The sequence below is a fragment of the Dermochelys coriacea genome, chromosome 3 (genome assembly GCF_009764565.3).
Source record: "Dermochelys coriacea isolate rDerCor1 chromosome 3, rDerCor1.pri.v4, whole genome shotgun sequence".
Lineage (NCBI taxonomy): Eukaryota > Metazoa > Chordata > Testudines > Dermochelyidae > Dermochelys > Dermochelys coriacea.
The window spans coordinates 122,855,887-122,872,430 of NC_050070.1; the positions used below are offsets into that span (position 1 = coordinate 122,855,887).

The window sequence follows — 16,544 nt, forward strand, 5'->3', positions numbered from 1 at the left end:
CCATGCAGATGAAAGGCTTCATCTGTATTAAAGTCATGTAGGACCTGGGCCTTAAAGATTGTGGCCAACATTTTCAAATGTCTATTTCAAAATTAGAGACCTGGGGTAAAATTTTCAAAAGTGCTTTGGGCTATGTCTACATGGCAATTGAACAGTGGTATCTGGCCCGTTCAGCCAACTTAGGCTTGTGGGGCTCAAGCTGCAGGCTCTAAAAACTTCAGTGTCGACATCTGGGCTTGAGGGAGCCTCGGACCCTTCTCCATTGTGAGGTCCCAGAGCATGGGCTCCAGCCTGAGCCTAGACCTTAACACTGCTGTTTTTAGAGCCCTGCAGCCCGAGCCCAGTGAGCTTGAGTCAGCTGACCCAGGCCAGATGCCAGGATTTAATTGCAGTGTGGTCATACCCCTAATGACCAAGTCCCACTTTCAATAAGAGTTAGGTGCCTTACACCCAGATTTTTAAAAGTATTTAGTTACCTAACTTGTGTGGATATGGAACTAAGGCTTGTAAACAGTTTAGGCACTTTTGTAAATTTTACTAAGACCACCATATTTTGGCACTTAAATGGTGCAATATTTCAGAGGTTCTGGAAAAATGTCTGCAGAGAACGATTTGTGGCTACTCAGAAGTTCTGAAAATCAGGCATCTTAAGTGGCTTAATAGGGGTTTAGGTGTCTAATAATAGATGCCCTGTATTTGAAAGTCTTGCTGTATTATCTCTAGTGTTAGAAAATGAAACACCATTTTTAATTATTTTGTATTTTAATCCTGTATTCCTAGAAGTAATTCCCCAGTATTATGAAAAGTCACATGTTGTTTGAAAGAGTCTTTTAAAAGTTTTCTGAACAAACACTAAAATCTATATTCTCATTAGCTATATTCCAAATTGAGAATTTAAATTTCATTAGGTTATTTTTGCTACTAGTGTAGCTCTTAAAACACATTGTTGGCAAAAGTGTGTTTGGAAAAAAATTTATATTAAAACAAAGACTTTAACCTTCAGATGTTTGCACATGGGCAGTAAAATTCATCCTTACTAATTTTCGTATGGCTTATTGCTAATAAAAAAAGTCCCCTTTTAAAAAGCCTTGACTGCTATTGTTATGGGTCCATTAAAGCCCCAGAAAATAGATTAATTTAAAAAAATTGAACGGGGTAAAAGGAAGGTGTAGTGAGATTTCTTTTGAAAAGATTAATTACTGCAGTAGCAGACCATCTAGTCGCAGGGATACACAGGAGTAGTGTTGAAATAAATCATTGATTTTTGTTTTTTACATTAAATTTTATACATGTATAAGCAGAAATGTAGGCACTTTGTATCAAGATACGTGCTGATTGATTCATCTTGGTCTCTTGATTTTTGTCCCAGCAGAGACTGGGAGTTCTGTGGAGACAGTGGGTGAAATCTTTATCTCATTGAAGTCAATGGCAAAAATCCCTAACTTCAGTGGGACCAGGATTTTATCCAGTGTATTCCACCTTTTGGGTGGAGAAGAAGGGGTTCGTGCCTTTTAAAGCTGCTGGTTCACTTGAGAAACAGTTGATTAGCTGTAAAGGTGATTTCCCTGGTCATCCTAGAGAGGAAATGAGGGTGATGACTAGTTACATCATAAATATCATGCTAATATCATGATAGTTAGCATAAACCTTGAAGGGGGCAGGAATTGAAGTTTCAGTTTGGAATGGATAGATTTTTGGAACACAGAAATCCCTTCTATTCATATTGTTTTTCAGGGGTTGGTGGAAACTCTGTGTAAGGAATCACCATATTACCTATTACATGCACAGGAATTAGTTTTACTAATTATAAAATGTGTATAATGCAAAGAAGCCCATATCAGCCCTTTTTTTGTCTTTAAGGTAACTAGTTTGGTCAAATTCAAGGAATTTTCTATCAAACAGTAGGCTAGTGCTTTTTAAAGTCCCTTTAGAATCTACTTCTGCCAACTAGTTTTGTGCCATTGCTAAAAAGCAATGAACACAGTATGTTGCTGGAAAAGTACATTGCCTAACTTTGTCAGGCAGAATAATTCTGTGCAACTGTTCTGGGGAAACAGAGCTTGCCTGATGCAGTAGGAACAAAATGTCAAAAATGTGAATGTGGGTGTAAAGGAATAAACAAGTTTTCTATTAGCTGGTGAGCCTAAAAATAGTTAGCATATTTAAAGTTTTTAATTTTCATGACTGTACTTGATCATTTGATCTACTTTCTATTCTTAATCCATTTACCTTTCACGTTAATCCATGTTGTATGCATCTGGCACTGAAGAAAAAGGAGAGAACCACATGTGAAAGATGCTAGTCACATCTCTTAATGCATCAATGGAAGGTGTTCAAATATCACAGTAATGGGTGCAATATAAGAACTAGATTAGAGTTTAAAGAGCTTAAGGACCAATTTTGTCTTTGGATAATGCACGACTCCCATGAACATTAGTGAGCACTGCATGCATATTAAAGGACAGATTTCTAAATTGCTATCACCCACTAAGCTTGCATGTGCAACTGTGCCTGAAACACACATTACATTTGGGTACACTTATAGTTTAGATAAAATCATTGAGAATATCTCTGAATGCAATCAGCTTAAGATGTTAAATATAATTTTAACTTCCTTAATTTGAAAACATACTAGCTATACTTAGTATTTTGTATTACTTGTTTTAACCACAATGCTGCTTTAAGAAACATAACCAAGTTTGACAAACCCTTGCAGGAGGACACTTTCAAGATTTTTTTTCTTTTGGTTTTGGGGTTTTTTTTGGTTCGCTGTGTGATGACTCCTATTTGTTGCTTTGTGCACTTTCCCCCACTGTGCTATTTCTAATAGAACAGTTGGAGGAAATACGGTAATGCTACCATACAGATACAACACACAGCTTCACAAAGGCCAGTATAACCTTACTTTTCCAGAATTACTCCATTAGCATAAAACACTTGAACATTTTTTGAAAAAGCTTAAATCTTGAAATTACCTTTAAGTATGCTAGGATGATCTGAATAGATGTTCCAGTGTCGTTTTAGGTTTAACACTATTCCAGGCTCTCATGTGCAATCCAGTTTTCTTTCTATACAGAGAATATTCTGCTTCATTGGATAGTTTAATCATATTCTGATCTTGGAAATAAATTAAGATTGGATTGTTCAATCTCAAGTGTCCATACCTGTTGTTAAATTATTTGTCCTCAGTCTGGCAGCTTTATGAGGAAATTGGATTTTAGCTTTTTTAAAAAAGACTTAATTTGAAATCATAGTGTTGCAGACTTTTCAGTATATTAGATCATAATGGATTAATAGCCTGGCTCTTAAAAAGCAATTTCTTTTTTCATGCATGCCATTTTTAAATATTGATCCTTAAACTTAGTTTATTTAAAATCCTTGTTACAATACTTGTTTTATTTATTTTTTGTTACAGTTTTCAGAGTTCCCAGATCCCATGTTGTGTTCAGATTATGTGCAGTTGTCAAATTCCTCATTTTCCTCAGAGCAAAAATGCAGCACTGTATCAATGGAAGAGCTGAAATCTATGGATTTACCATCTTTTGAACCTGCATTCTTGGTCCTTTGCCGAGTACTTCTCAATGTTATCCATGAATGTCTCAAGTTAAGGTTGGAACAAAGACCCGCTGGGGAACCATCTCTCTTGAGTATTAAGCAGGTTTGCTTCAAGAGTTTTTATTAAAAACTGCTTTCTATTCTTTAATTACAATGTTGTCTGTTTAATTGTTTTAAAGAGAATCTGTTACAGAAGTGATAGTACATTATGTGTCCCTTAAATTGCCTTCAATTCCATATGGAAATGAGGTTTATGTAATAAACAACTGGTCACATATAGCTTTGATTTATGCGGCCAGGAATCAAAATGTCTGAGTAAAGGATTATGAGACACTAAGGATGGATGGATGGATGGATGGATGGATGGATAGATAGATAGCATTCCATTGCTGTTATAGGCTGTAGTTATCATCCGCAGTAAGGTTGAAATAGGTCTACCAGCAGTTGTGTTGAATGTGGGCATAAGCTAGTATGAGTGTAGTATGGTTTCCATCACCAGTGTAGAGTAGGATTTTTTTGTCTGCTCCTCATTCCACAATCTGAACCAATGAATTCTTCTCTACTGCTTATACTCGATAGGCAGTAACCAGTTGCTTGTTTCCAAGTTCTTGTTTTTTTTTTTTTTTCCTCCCCATCCAAAAGTATTTCCTCTACTTGCTGGTTTCCTCACTTTCCTTTTGGTCTTTCTTGTGAATTCAAGACCTGTTCAAAACCTGGACATTCAGTGCAGCATGACTAGAAAAATTAAAATAAAACTACCTCTCATTGCCAACCAAACTTGTATGTGATGCCAGAGACTTGCTTCAGGTACTGGCCTGGGAGATGGCAGGCAGTGTAGTCGTTCTGGCTGATAGGTAGGCTTGGCTGAACTCTATTTTTATTTTTTTATCATGTCAACGGAAAATATTGATGTTTATTTTTAAGAATATTTTGATTTTTTTTTAAATTTTTAAATTTTCTCTGTTGCAGGAAATTATGTGAGTGTGGTTAGACAATTTATTTAATGACAGCAGATGTTGAGATATAAAAAGTTAAAGCTTTATAGCCATCAAAATACAAATTGCCAACATCACATGTCAAAATATACAAAGTAAATATTCTCAAATCAAACTAAGTTCTCAAGCAGCATTTTACTTTGGTGATCTGTAAGTTTTTTTTTTTATTTTTTGATGGAAATTTTTTTTTAAATGATTTGTGTGTGTTTGGTGAAATTGATGTTTACTGACATTAACTAGTAAAAATATAATTCTTTGGCCTACTCAAAGGTGATGGTCTATCTAGGCCCTCTTTTATGGCCCTTTTTTATGGCCCTCTCCTTTCAGGGAGATGGCCTTTTTTGGGATAGCCTGCATTGACTTTGAAAAAGACTGCTGATCATAAGAGATCGCTTCCTTCAGACAAAACTAAAAGCTCTTGGCCTCCTTCATCTAAGTCCTTTTAGGTACCACCATTTCATAAATTCTCAGGTTGATTTAGATCCTGGTTCTAGATACTCAAGATTAATTTCCAAACTGTAATCGAGCTCCATACCTCTTGACTGACTGACTGACAGGTTTTTTAAGACCATTTTCTGAGCCCATTCCTCTCATCTCTCTTGGATCTGGATGTCCTTATGTTGGAGGGCATGGGAGAAAACCACTTCAGTCTGATGGGTCCTCTCCATAATTTTAAAAAGATGGTTGCACATTAGTTTCTCTTTTTCAAACTCCTTGGGGGGTGGGAGGTGCTTTCTCTTCATTTTCCTTCCCTTTAGTTTGTAAGACAGCATTCTTCACTGTTGGGTAGAGGTGACTAAGTCTTGCTGTCAAAGTTGTACACCTGGCAGAGACAAGATCAACAGTCAATATTCTGGCTAATTTACTCATCAGAGAGAATGGATTCACCCCCAACAAATGCTAGATGTGTCCCAATCAGTATTTTTAAGAACCTATAGTTCAAAGGTGGTACTTAAATAGATCTTTTGCTAACTGAATAAACTATGTAGGTTCAAGCCAGGTACTTTCATCTCACGTTTTTTTATCTCCATCAGATGGGCAGGGAGCTTGAAATACGCATAATCCCAAGGGTCTTTCAAAAGTGCTTCTTTTTTTTTTTGTTTATTTTAAAGTTGGAGGTATTTGGCATACTCATCACAGCATAGTTTTGAGATCTTGGCTTTCCTACTCCTATCCGCAAATCTCAAGTTTTCCTTTTCATTGCCCCCTTCTTTGAGCCCAGTCTTGTATTGATTACCATCCTCCTTATTGCAATCCTTAAACATATTTCAAGATGGTTATCCTGTCACCACCCTTGGTCTGCTTGTCTCAAGACTGAATGAGCAGTTTATTTAACTGAAGCAAAATAGGCATTAAACACCTCAGCCTTGTTGGTGTCATCCATTTGTTCTGCTTAGTCACCTTAATAGTGGACCTTCACTTTCCTTTGCTTTTTTCTTGTTCTTAATTAATTTATAGAACCTCCTTCTTACTGTCTCTTATGTCCCTTGCTAAGTTTATGTGTTATCAGCAGTGGTGCTGGAACAATTTGTATAGTGGAGGTGCTGAGAGCCTTTGAACCAAACTATAAACCCTGTACATGATGGAAATCACTTCAAGCCAGGGGGTGCTGCCACACCCCCAGCACCCTTAGTTCCAGCACCCCTGGTTATCAGTTGAGTCATTAGAACCATAATACCCAATAGATGTTCATTCCCTTCCAAATTCTGTAACAGGGTTATAGGCAACTTTTTCCCCCTCTCCCCCCCCCCCTATTTAAAGCTGCAGGTCTTCTCTCCTGGCAGCAATCATAACCCATGTCTCTTAGGGCCGTGACTACTAGAGTTGGGTGAAATCTTTTGGATGAAACTTTCTGCTGCTGAAAAATGCATATTTGGTCCACTGAAACACTTCAAGAAAAGGAGTACTTGTGGCACCTTAGAGACTAACAAATTTATTAGAGCATAAGCTTTCGTGAGCTACAGCTCACTTCATCGGATGCATCCGATGAAGTGAGCTGTAGCTCACGAAAGCTTATGCTCTAATAAATTTGTTAGTCTCTAAGGTGCCACAAGTACTCCTTTTCTTTTTGCGAATACAGACTAACACGGCTGCTACTCTGAAACCTGAAACACTTCACAAATTCTTGGCGAATTTGCTGAATTGTTTTGTCCAAAGGGGGGGGGGGGGACTGGAAAAAGTCTAGTCCCTTTTGTTCCAAAAATGGCAGTATTTCTATTTGAAATGATTATTTAGAATTTTGTATCATTTATGTTTTTAAACAGTTTAACACCACCAGCCCTTCTTCCCCACAAAAAAACAAAATACAATTAATGTTTTTCTCAAATTTTTCATTTCACCCCCCCCCCCAATGTAAATTGTTTTGGGTTGACCCAAACTAATTTTTTTCAGTGGGGTGTGTGTGTGTGTTGGGGGGGGGGGGGCGGGGGACTTGGCCACTGAACCAGAAAATCAGCTAATTGCACAACTCTAATAGCCACTTCTCTGGCTGAGAAGGAAAGGTCTTCAAAAGAAGATTTGTGTAAGGATGCCACCTGTTGGTCCTACATACCTTTTTCAGGCACTACAGGTAGAACAATCAGTCTGCACCCTTATTATGTGAGTGCTGAGTTCTGTCATTTTGTAAGAGTTTTTCCCCTCCTTCACTGGGGAGCCAGGGGGCACTGCAATTTATAGCTTTTTGGTTCAGATTATAGACTGGTTAGGAGCAGAGAGAGAGGGAGGATTCCCTACCTATAAATTGGGTTTCTAGGATGAAACATTTTACAATCTGGAGCCATCCCAGGTTGTTTTAACTTGACCCTTATGATTAACTAGTAGTTAGATACTTTAATTAATTAAAAAAATTGTCTATTCTCCACATGTTTGTAGCTATCCAGTTAGTTTTTTTCACAAGTGTGTTTAAGGACTAAGGAAAATTCTAATTAAAGAAAGTCTAGCTGGGGGGTGGGAGATTAACCTTGGAAGCTGGTGATTAGTCATTTTGCCTAGTGAGTCTGAACAGCATAGGGAAATTGGTTGGTCCAGTTTGTCAAAAGCTTGGTTGCAGAACCTAATTTACAGGTGAAGAAAATCTCTGACAAATAATCGTATTATAAAACTGCTATAGACTATAATAATTTGGAGATTACGATATATGTCCAGCATGGTTTTCAGAAAAGAATCCTTGAATTCCTGTACTTATTCTTCAGAGAAGCAGCATTGGCAGCTACACTTTTGGTCAGTGTAGATTGGACCATAGTTGACATCCCTTAGTATGTACAGTTTAGACCATGTTTTTGGAGGTGCTCATTGCTTTGTTGTTTTAAATTCCTATCAAACTGCCACTTACAACTTTTTTAGCCCAGTTCCAGTTTTTTCTATAAAACTTCTACTTGTATTTAATTTCTCTGTTATGAAGTATAAATAGTTTTTTGCATATGGTAATATTAGATGCCGGATTAAGGTTTTGGAATGAATAATCTGCTTTATTTTGTTAACGAAATGTTGTTGTCATATTGGTGTGTAATACAGAATAGGAATTTTGATTTTTAGTTTACCTGTATTCAAAAAGTGACTTGCATATATGTGCAATATTACTCTGGGTCTAACTATTTGATACAAATTATGGAATAGGTACAGTGTTTCAGTGAACAATGCATATAGTTGCTATGTAGTTAAACTTCTTTGAGGCAGCTGTAATATGGATACTTCATTGGATTTATGTATAAAAGCTGCATTATTGCAAAACTCCACCAAATGTGGAAGTATTAGTTTGTTCTAGGACTGTCACACAAAAATATTGGATAAAGTTTATAAACATTTCAATTCACTACTTATTTTTGATACGATTCTTTAAAAATCTATTTTAAAAAAAGGAACTAATGTTAAACATGTAAAATATTTTATGTGCCACTATGGGAACAGCTATTAACAACTTTTAGAAAGGCCATTATAAAGTGGTAACTGAGCTATTTCTAATTTGAACCCTACTATTAGGGTCATAATTTTAACAAATGACCCATAGGCCCTGTAGTAAACTATGCAGTTAGTTTTCTTTTACCTGAATTATTTAGGTACAGTCACTAATCTTGCACTAATACTAGCAATTTTAAGGCAGTTCTTAGTTTTCTTCAGGAGCATAAATCAGCTGAGAATTTACGTAACAACCCCTCAAACCTATGTAAATGGGTCAGCAGCAAATGGTGAGTGTTAGCCAATTTGCAAATAAAAGGCTTTCAGCTGGTCACTAAGCATCCACTGCCACCACTACACTACATTTAAGAGCTGAATAATATGGTATACGTCATGTAAAGGAGGGCTGATATACTGCTCGTTGGACATGACATAAGTCAATAGATTGGCAGGATGCATATTGTATGAGTGAATGAAGAGTAAAAAAAAAATGGGCTTGTTCTTTAAAATATGTGATATGCTAGGGGTTTAGTTATTCTTTTTGCCTGATTTCCAAATCTGTTTCAACAATCTTAGTTGCGCAAAGTAAAATGAGCTGCTGCATTTGGTGCACCTGTAGAATCAGAACAACATTTCTTCCTTTATCCACAACACAGTGTGTATATATACTTTTTTAATATACCAGGTCAGTAATACATGACTAGTGTAGTTCACACAGAGGCATGTCTAAGCCACAATGGCACAGCTACTATGCAGCAGCTGTGCCGCTGTAGGACCATAGTGTAAACACTCCATGTCTATGGAAGGAGTTGTCCATCAGTGCAGTTAATCCACCTCTCCAAGAGGCGGTTGCTAGGTTGATGGAAGAATTCTTCCATTGACCTAACTGCATCTGCTCTTGGAGTAGGTGGTACATGGCACTCAGGGTACAAAAATTTTCCGAGTCCTGAGTGACATAGTTAGGTTGATCTAATTTTAAAAGTGTAGACAAGGACAAAGAATAAGTGATTATTTGTTTCAGTTCTTTGAGACAGTGATTGTCTCTTTGTTCTGTTTGTTCAGCACCTTGCAGAATGTGGTCCATGGTTGGACTGCATAGGCACTGCACCCTGAAAATAATAATAATACAGGATTCTATTTTTTGTATTTCTTGACTTCATTATGTTTAGCCTTCTCATACACTGGGTTCAGTGTAGTGATTTTTTTTTCAGAAAGAAAATTAATTGTAACATTTTCCATAGAATTTAAAAAAGAAAAAAATCCCACTCCCAAACCTAAATCTAATGAAATCGGTGCTCAAGGACAGTGATGCATAGTCAGACCTATGGATGGAAGTTAGGTTTGGAATAATACAGATTTGGGAATGGAAAATTCCTATTATTTCATCCAGACTATCTCTTTGCCAGTGCATGGTTGATTCCTACAGTGTACTTCTAGTGTCTTCTTGTTTAAAAACCTATGCTTCCTAGAGCAAGTATGGAATGGCCAGCCTCATTGGTGTGCCCATGTCTTGACCTGAAGTGATCACTTCTGTGAATAAGTAGATTATTCATTCAGTCCTTGGCTTCTTTTGCCCAAACTGTCAACAAGGGAGGGTGCCAGTTATTGTCAATTGTAGTGATGTGTTTCATGTTGTGGATATCTGCCCAGTAGGAACAGGATCAAGACCAGTATAGTAAATTATTTCACATAGGCTTCAAAACAGCTGACAACTGTCAAATGACATATTACTACTGACTTGCTATGGATTTAAATCATTGATCTAAAGGTGTGAAGCTCCTTGTCCAATTATAAAATTTTAAACTATCCGTTCAGTTGCATACAATGGTTTTCCAAATAGCAAAAATAAAATTTGAAGCATTTGCTGCCATCCCTACTTGCAGTAACTTGCTGAGTGGCATTACAGTCTCAGGAGAACTTATTCAAAAGTTTCCAGGAGATATAGGAACAATCCAACTAGTCTCTGAAAGCCAGAGAAGCACAATAGTGACACAAATGTATTATTTAAATAAGATAAACTTTAATTCCCGAATCTCAGAGGAAATTTGAGAATAGCAAATTGATTGCAGTTTGTGGTCTCTTCTGTTGCAGCTAGCAAGAGAGTGTAAAGAGGTCCTGAAGGGTGGCCTGCTAATGAAGCAATATTATCAGTTTATGTTACGTGAGGTGTTAGATGACTTACAGAAGATTGACTACAACATAGATTCTTTTGAAGAGGACCTGCATAAAATGTTAATGGTGAGTAGCAAAAAAGGGAATATTTTTGGTGTCCCAGTAAATGTGTTACCGTTACTCTATGTGTTACCGGTACAAATCTGTTATATATTTGCCTGATTCTAGGTCTTGGGATCATTTCTGATTGTCCTTCCTTAGCCAGTAACTGTCTAGCCTGCTTATATTACCTTTTTTTAAAAATGGCAGTAATGGTCATTGTTCTAATAAATTTTATCAAAGGATGTAAAAGTATGTTAGAGGCAATGTTGATATTTTTGATGACTGGATTGTGGGAATTGCTATTATCTTAGGTGCTAAGAGAGTCGATAATATACTTTTTTGGCAAATTACCTTGTTTATGAAATAGCTCATCATAGAATCATAAATGTGATACTTAAATTAATTTAATTTTATTTATTAATATTAAGTTTTAAATTAAACCAAGGAAAACAGTTGTCTGGCTAACGTCTTTTTGCTTCAATTTTCACCTTGATATTGTAGCCATCCTAGAAGCATGTCTTATTTTTAGTATATTTGGTACGGCAATAACTAAACACAGAAGGCTGATTTAATGATATACTGCTGGTCTCCAATGAGTGTAACTGAAGTTGTTTTGTTTTTGAGAGTTTAAATTAAAACCTCATTTCTTTAATGTGGCTTGATATATTTTCATTGTGTGGCTTTTTTTTATTTTTTTTATTTTTTTTAAAGTAGCTTAAAGAATAAAGGAGGCTCAGGAAGACTCTGATTTTGGTGTCTGATGATAGGGAGAGCTGACAGCGCTGCATATAGTTAAGGTTAGCTGACACTTCCCATTATTAGACCCTGTTTTCAGTCTTATAACGTTGCCAAACTTCAACCATTGGAGCTGAAATTTCCTGTCTGCCTTAGGCAGAATTTTTTGGAAACTTTCAGCAGAAGTGGTTCAGCCATTTCTGAGAACTAGATTAGAGGAAAAAATGTTTTGACCATGTTTTAAAAAAAATAAATTTAATGTAAAAAAAAGAAGCCACTTTTAACCATTTCATTGAGAAGTTCTAGTGCCTCCATGCTTTGAAGCAAGGGCTTGAAATTTGGCAGCAGGCTTGCCTTCATGTCAGGAATGAGTCTTCTGCTGTTCTTGTGAAAAACCTCCCCAATTGGGCCAACTAATAAGCCTTTGAAAAAAGTCACAGTTCACCAGAGAATTGTTAGTCTGGTAGCTAAATTCTTCAAAGATTCTGTGTGTACTGGACATGCCCCAGGCTGCACAGGACATGAGCAGGGCTTTTGTTGAAAATGCTGCTCCTGGCTGCTGTGGTGCTGGGTACTAGAGCTAAGAGCAGGGACTCTCACCTATGTTCTCAGTGCTTCCCTTACTGGTTCTTGGGCAGAGTGGAGAAGAGAGGATGAGACTCAGACCTAGTGAAGGGATTAGATTGGGATTTGGAGTTGGGAACATCTGGCCAAGGTGATTTGCTTTGGGAGCCGATGGAGAGAAATGGGGGCAGGGAATACGAGAGAATTGGGAGGAGGTAGACGGAGATTAGATGAATTTTGGAGCAGAAAGGGAGATTAGGACTTGGAGCCAGTGGCAAGGAAGTGGGGAGACTGAGCTTGGACAAGGAGCCATGGTGCAGGATGCGGATATACGGTGGATATCTGCTGATTTACAGGGCTCTAGATATAAAATTTGGATCTGTATCCACCTGCGATTTGCTGGGCTCTACTTATGTTCCTTGGTTCCACTTCTGATACAATGTGCCCTTTCTATATGGGGTAAGTAAGTATGGTCATTTCCCCTTAAAAAATCTTCTAGGAATGCACGCTCATCTCCTCAAGAGTGCCTTCAGAGTGATTAGCAAGAACCTCATAGTGAGGAGGAAGATCTTGTGGAGGAATATGAGGACCAACTTATTCCACTGGCTATATCATCTTTATCACTTGATGAAGCTGTGACTCCATCTAATACATCCACAATAGAGAATTTCAGGAGTTTCTTAAAAGAATGGTGGACACCTTAGAAATTTCTCTAATGGTCATCCAGGAGGGATCTCATAAATTATTTGACATTTTGCACCCACTATTCCAAGGTCATTAGTCTAGCCTATAAATGAGGGCATTCTTGAGCCTGCCAAGGACCAGTGGCAAATGCCATTATCTATCTCAGCCATGCCAAAAAGGGCAGATTACAGGTATCAAGTTCCCCTGAAGGGATTTGAGTATTTTTTTTTTTTTAACCCACCTGGTCCCTGGGTATTTGGTTTTGACAACAAGGCTAAGCCCAAGAAGATGAATCTTCTAGGGAGAAAAGCTGGCTCCTTTGCTAGTTTGCAGATTTATATAACCAACTATCTAGCCATGTTAGTTAAGTATGATTTTTCTGCAATGGGACAAGGGTTTAGAGGTAACTGAAAAACTTCCTCAGGAGACCAGGGACTAAATAAAGGTGGTGGCTACCTAAGGCTAGTTGGTGATGAAGACAGCTTTGCAGACTTCATTAGATGCCTCTGACACTGTGGCAAGGTCAATGGCCACTGCGGTCATTATGCAAAGAACATTATGATTGCATCTGTCAGCCATTGCAAAAGAAGTTCAGGCCACAATCAAGACCTTCTTTTTGAAAGGCCATGACCCCTTTAATTGGGGAACTGACAAAGCAATTCACTCTCTGAAGGACCCCAAGGACATCTGTAGTTGTTCACACTCCATTGCAGAAGTAGTAGTAAATTAGATCCTAATCTTTCTCCTTCTCCATCTTCTTCATGTCTGTACTCCAAAAGGCTCCTGACTCTTTTAGAAAAAGGCCTCTCTTCTAAACTTCTGTGACAATGCACTCTTCATCTGACTAGAGGTTTGATTTGAGGCTGCAGTTGAGATTCCTGGATCACGTGTAGAGGATCTTTATTTCTTCTCCCATTGGCAATCACCTTTCTCTTTTGTGGATGCATAGTTTGTAATTGCTGATCAGAGGGCTAAGAAATTATCTAGAAAGATTACTAGCTACTAAATTATCCTGAGGGTTCACTAACTAGTCCCTTAATTTCCAAAAGTTTGCTTTTTTGAAATTGAAAATGTTTTTGATTCTCCTTCCATTTTTAATTTTAACTAAATCAACTTTTGATTGCTCTATCCAGTGTTGTTTTCTCTGACTAGCTTGTCTGTAATGTCCTCACTACTTACCAAAACTAAATGTAAAATATCACCTCTTGTTGGTTCCAGTCATGCTAATTGTTCCACTCTGTTTCTGTTACTTCTATAACATCCAGTTTCTTATACTGAACCGGTAGCTCTAGTTCCTCCATTTCGTTGCCCAAGCTCATCACATTAGTATACTGACATATCAGTTTTATCCCTCTGACCTCACCCAATTTCTAGATGTATTAAGTATAGTCCTTTTGCACTTTTTAAAAAGCCCGAGTTGTATTTCCTCTGGTTAAAGAGCCATTGCATTGCCTACATGAGATTTGAATGTTGTGCTCCTGTTTCTAATGGATTGTCCCTATGAACCTGTCATTATGTTCACTTTTTTGGTAGGTATCACCTTGGCTTGCTGGGTGAGTAAAATTCAGGCTTTGATGATAAGTCTTCCATACACAATTTTTCAGAAAGACAGGTTTACTCTCAGGCTGCATCAGTATTTTTTTTTTACCAGAAGTGGTTTCAGATTTTCATGTAAATCAAAGTATACATTAAATGGTATTTTTTTCTAAATCTTATGGCTCGCCTTCAGACTCTGAACTCCACACACTAGATGTTTTAAGGGCTGTGTCCTTTCATAGGTCATCTGGACTCTTTGGCTTTTGCTAATAAATCAAAGGACAAGCTGTTTCCTTTCAGAGATTCTCTAAATGGGTTATAGACTGTGTTAAGATTTCCTGATCATTAAACTACTTCTTCCCTCTCGAGTTAGGACACAGTCTTTACTAGGGCTCAGTCAACATTTGTAGCTTGCTTTAGGAGAGTCCCTGTTTTTGAGATTTGTAGTGTGGCTACTTGGAGTGCAGTTCATATGTTTGGCAACTTCTAGAAAAGATGCCCAGTTTGGAAGAGCTGTCCTACAGTCATAATTAAGGTTAGATATTGTCACAGGTGTTTTTAGTAAAAGTCACGGACGGGTAGCAGCCAATAAACAAAAATTCACGGAAGCCTGCAACCTATCTGTGACTTTACTAAAAATACCCGGGGGGTTGGGTGGGAAGTGGACTAACAGTCCAAGCCCCGCTGTCAGGAGCTGACCACCGGCTTCTGCTCCAGTCCCGGGGGCTGACAGCTGCTCCAGCCCCGCCGCTGAAGTGGGCAGAAGTCACGGAGGTCTGTTAAATTCATGGAATCCATGACCTCAGTGACAAAATCGTATTCTTAGCGATATTTAGATGGGAATCCTATCACCTATCTCCTTGGAAAGGACTTCTAGTCACTCTCCTACAAAGGGATTTGTGGACAAAGTGCAGACACTTACCTTAAGTAACTGAAATTCTTCAAGATGCTTTTGTCCACACAGATCCCAAAACCCGTGTTTCTTTCCCACTCTTAAGGAGTTTCTGTATTTCTGTATTAGTAAAGGAACTGAGTTGTGGTTGTGACTGTTCTGCCCTTTATACCCTCACTAAAGGGGGCATGAGAATGCGCACAATGCATGTGCAACCCCAGTGGACATTCCTTGCTAAAAGATTCTTGACTTATGTGGGTAGGCTGTGCACACCGACAGTGGGATGCATGTAGAAGAAAGAATCTGAGAACACCACTATTATTTAGATACCTTTAAATTGGCACTAATTCTTCCCTCCACTCAGTAAGCCCACCATTGGCATGCCAAGGAATTCACTGTTGTCAGTAGTGGATGACAACTTGTAGCGACAATGACACTCTTGTCAGTAGTGGATGACAGCGGAGCTGACTGTACTTGTTTGCATATGGGAGAGGGTTTGGGAAGGAGTGCATATACAGTGGAGCTCCTCATGTTTGTGAAGAGATCTGCAGTCTCCAATGTCTTTCTTTGCATATGTTTCTCAAAATAATAATTTGGTGTGTCATTCATCTTCCAGTGCCACAAATTGCAGAGAAGCTTGCAGCATATTTTCTGCTGCAGCAAACAGAATATTACAGATAGTTCCCTCCATCTCCTTGGTATTATGTGGAATCTTTTGTGGGTGTGAAAATTAGGCCCCTTAATTACAGGTTTTATAACACGTACAATTTAAATGACTTTTTTTTTCCATTTTCAGGTTTATTTTGATTATATGCGAAGCTGGATCCAAATGCTACAGCAGTTACCTCAAGCATCTCATAGTTTAAAAAATCTCTTAGAGGAAGAATGGAATTTCACCAAAGAAATAACTCCTTATATACGAGGAGGTGAAGCTCAAGCTGGAAAACTGTTCTGGTAGGACTTCTTCTTCTCTTCTTGTCCTGTCAGTTTATTCGAGACATTTAGGCCAGTTAGAGTCACACTGCATAATTGTAATGACCTGATCTTTCAAAGTAATTTCTGTTATGCTCCAGATTACTGTCACACATACACACACAATTTTCTCTTTGTGTTATCAGTTCCAAGATTTATTTTAATTGCAGAATCAGGATCCAAAAATAAAAGAATACATAAACTCCATAAATAGGACTTTAGAAGCTACTTAATTGAATGTCTCAGTGGATTCCAGTTCATGCAGTTTTAAATTACTATCTTATTTTTAACTAAATTTATCCAAGTATTGTTAGTATCGGCTAATATATTCTAGGATCATGGAAGTTAGGTAGATAAGACATGGTGAACAGAACGAATATGACCCCTAAAATTGACCTCCTGTAGAGGACTTACAAGTTTGAAATTTGAAAGTTGAACTCACTATAAAAGAAACATGGTTACACTTTATATACCTTTTTATTATTGGACAAAATTAACTTTCA

At 37.8% G+C, this 16,544-nt stretch overlaps 1 protein-coding gene across 11 annotated transcripts in view; it reads left to right on the top strand.

Annotated features, from left to right (window-relative positions):
- The window catches only part of MAP3K4 (mitogen-activated protein kinase kinase kinase 4), a 150,463-nt gene that overhangs the window by 55,789 nt on the left and 78,130 nt on the right, over positions 1-16,544 (top strand). For 9 of the 11 annotated variants that reach the window (XM_038395736.2, XM_038395734.2, XM_038395738.2 and 6 more), the window contains exons 4-6: positions 3,416-3,658; positions 10,536-10,682; positions 15,866-16,023. In XM_038395736.2, the coding sequence (XP_038251664.2) occupies positions 3,416-3,658; positions 10,536-10,682; positions 15,866-16,023 (548 nt within the window). The remainder of the gene's footprint in view (positions 1-3,415; positions 3,659-10,535; positions 10,683-15,865; positions 16,024-16,544) is intronic. The other 2 variants (XM_043511250.1, XM_038395740.2) reach the window with 2 other exon arrangements.